The sequence below is a fragment of the Dendrobium catenatum genome, unplaced genomic scaffold (genome assembly GCF_001605985.2).
Source record: "Dendrobium catenatum unplaced genomic scaffold, ASM160598v2 fragScaff_scaffold_1548, whole genome shotgun sequence".
Lineage (NCBI taxonomy): Eukaryota > Viridiplantae > Streptophyta > Magnoliopsida > Asparagales > Orchidaceae > Dendrobium > Dendrobium catenatum.
The window spans coordinates 688,493-691,731 of NW_021320010.1; the positions used below are offsets into that span (position 1 = coordinate 688,493).

General features: G+C 34.1%; 1 protein-coding gene across 3 annotated transcripts in view; it reads right to left on the reverse strand.

The window, feature by feature from the left end:
- Nucleotides 1-1,157: 1,157 nt before the first annotated feature.
- Nucleotides 1,158-3,239, reverse strand: part of LOC110109570 (gamma-secretase subunit APH1-like) — a 27,154-nt gene continuing 25,072 nt past the window's right edge. For all 3 annotated transcript variants that reach the window (XM_028700517.1, XM_028700516.1, XM_020840706.2), the window contains one exon: nt 1,158-1,853. In XM_028700517.1, the coding sequence (XP_028556350.1) occupies nt 1,738-1,853 (116 nt within the window). In that variant the 3' untranslated portion in view covers nt 1,158-1,737. The remainder of the gene's footprint in view (nt 1,854-3,239) is intronic.

The following is a 3,239-nucleotide window of genomic DNA, read 5'->3' on the forward strand; positions in this document are numbered from 1 at the left end:
TTTTCATTTAAGTCTAATATCCAATACATAGAGTCTAATTTTTATAGTAATAAATCAAGTGGAGGATTGTGACTTTGGGTGATCAAATCATTAAAAAGGATATGCATTTTAGATATCTCGAATCTATGATTCAAAATGATGGTGAAATAGATAATGATATTATAGTAGAATTCAAGTTGGATGGTTGAAATGAAGGAATGCATTAGGCATGTTGTTTGGTAGAAAAATACCCCTCAAACTTAAAGAAAAATTCAATAAAATGGTTGTGAGACCTACAATATTTTATAAAATATAATTTTAGTCGTTAAAGTAGAAGCATAAAACTAAGCTAAGTGTTGCAGAGAAGAGGATACTCAGGTGAATGAGAGGCATTACTCTTAGAGATAAAATATAACATAAATATGTACGTGAAAAGCTTGGAATAACTCGAATGACATATAAGATTAGAGAGAGAGTCACCTTAAACAATTTGATAATATAAACAATTGATCTTTCAATGACCCAATTAGAAGAGTAAATGTATTAAATTTAACCTATATATTAGGAAAGATAGGCATACACCTAACTAAAAAAATTTAGTTATAAAGTAATAAAAATGACCTTTTTATTAAAATTAAATGCAAATTTACCACTTAACAAAACAATGAAAAATAAAAAAATTTCATATTGTTATCCCCTCATAATGAGATAAAAACTTGATATTATTGTTGGTGGCAATAACTTTTAATATTGATCTTTCAAGAAGAAGTAGATATGTAAGAAATCAGAAATCATAAAAATTATTAGATTTATTTAAGTCATAAAAACTCATTAATTATTTATATATTATATTGATTTTAAAATAAATTTAAGAATATTAAAACTCATCTTGATCAAAATTTAATTAGAACATTCAAATTCAATTTTCCCTACAGAAAAATGTTAAACCCTTTTTTCTTGCATGGCCAGAATATGAAGGGTCTAGAGCACATCACTGTACGTAAAAAACGAGAACTCGGAGGAAGAAATACCATTTTAAGTTTCAAATGAACTATATACTGCAAATGCTAGAATTGTAGTTCAAGCAACCTATCCTCGATCTTATGGAAACCATCATAGAACTTTTCTCAATCAACTAGCACAAGAGCAACAGAATGCACATAGTTGGTCGTAATTAATTGACAGTAGATTATGAATTGGACTATTGAAAAGTTTCATTCAATGACATTGCCAAACAGGAGTAAAATGCAACAAGCCAACCAAATGGAAAAATAGTTCAATACTACTACATCAGACATATTTTCTTTCCAAGAAAGTACAACTTCGTATCCCACTATTGCAAACATTTCAAGCTTGACAATTAAGAGAAAAGCTGAAGAGCATGAACATAGGCCCTTCAATAAGCAAGCAGGAATATTAAAAATAAAAAAATAAAAATTCATTTCATGCGACCGAAAAAAAAAAAAACTAGAATCTTATATATTAATGTGGGATTAGCTATCGGAAAACTGAACAAATAAGTTATGGTGAAGTAAGAACGACAAAAAAAATGTTACCAGGAACCAACCCATTTCCATTATGATGCTTAAATATCCCCAGGAGGAGGTGACATTAGGCTTCCCGCACTGATTATTGCTTTAACTTCTCTTAAGAGCTTTCATTCCTTCAATAAAAATGATTTCACCAAAAACATGTTGGTAGAGGTAGTTGGGTGGTTTAAAAGACTGATAGGTAATATAACTTTATCTGCCATCTGAGTTATCTCGCAGCCTTCGACAAACCATCTTCCAGCAATACTGCAAAGTCAAGGCTGCGGAGATGCAGAGCAGAGGAACACCAATTGCACAGCCCCCAGGTGCGAGATTGATCAGAGTCTGAAAGAGAGGGTTAATATCATACGATTTTCAATTACAGCAGTTAGAGAAATAAGAAATGAAGCAGGAAATCAGCCAACGGAAATATATTTGTTTTTGAACATAATAGAAAATTGGCAGCTTCACAATCATAATAAAAAAGGACATGCTGGTATTAGGTGAAACTCAATGCTGAAACAATGGATGAAGAGAGAATGCCAAAACAGCTTATTTCAGCTTGCATTCTAGATTGCACTAACAAGAATTTCAAGTGGAATCATTCAGTAGAAATGGATCAAAATTGATGCAATCAAAATATCACAAAAAATACATAAAAGCTAGGTCTTTCTTTCAAAATAAGAAAATACATAAATTAAGACACAAACACGCTTAAATTTTAAAACAAAACATGACACAACTAAAAAAAACTCCTAAAACTGCTTTTCTTTCATCGAGAAGAAAGATACATATGAGGTGGACACTTGCGGAGAGAAGAATGAGATAAGAAGCTAGAGACAAAATCGTAGAAAGGAGAAGAGAAATGGAACAAGTTCGCAAACTTTCCCAAGAAGAAACCCGGAGGTTTTTTGCTCCAAAAATTCTTCACATAACTCTCTTTTTTTTCTTCAAAACACCACATATTTATAGTTGAAAAGAGGAGTCAAAAGCCCCTTTCTTCCTCCATCCGAACCGATCAGGAAAGGGGAAACATAAGGCCAGCAGGCGGCTTCAGCAGCAGCAACCGAAGGGACCACCTGGGGGAGAGGAAAGGGCAACCACAGCCAGCCACGGGACAGAAGCCAGCAGAGGAACCGAACGGACAACAGAGAGGGGGAGGGGAAAAGGCAGTCACGGGGAGAGGAAAAGCCAGCCACGGGGCAGGAACCAGCGGAGGAACCGAAAGGCCAGTAGAGATGGAGAGAATGAACCCAATTAACTCTAATTTATGAGTTGAAAAAGCATCATAATGAGCTGATTTAATAAGCAGAACACAACAGCCACCAAAGAGCAGTATAACCCGAGACACCCAAGCCTAAACCAAGGAACTAAATCAGCCCAAAAACCAAGGCATATCAATTGTTTGTCTGCTTGCTCAAAGTTAATAAGACTTCAAAAACTATAGGAATTATCCAACAAACAATGTCATAAATGATTAATGGGGACTTCATATCATGGAAGGTCTATCAGAGATGTGGCCGTCGATCTATGGCCATGATTGAGCTATTGTATTTCTGAGTTGTTTTATGTATTTTCTTAATTATGATATCATATTGTATTTGTTTTATTAGTTTCCCGTTGTACCCTTTATGTAAGGGAGGTCGTATGTAAGCCCTAGGGGCATTGTCGTCCTTTTATTTTGTGAGTCTTTGTACGAGGCTATTTATAGCCCCATTGTTCTTCTTTTCA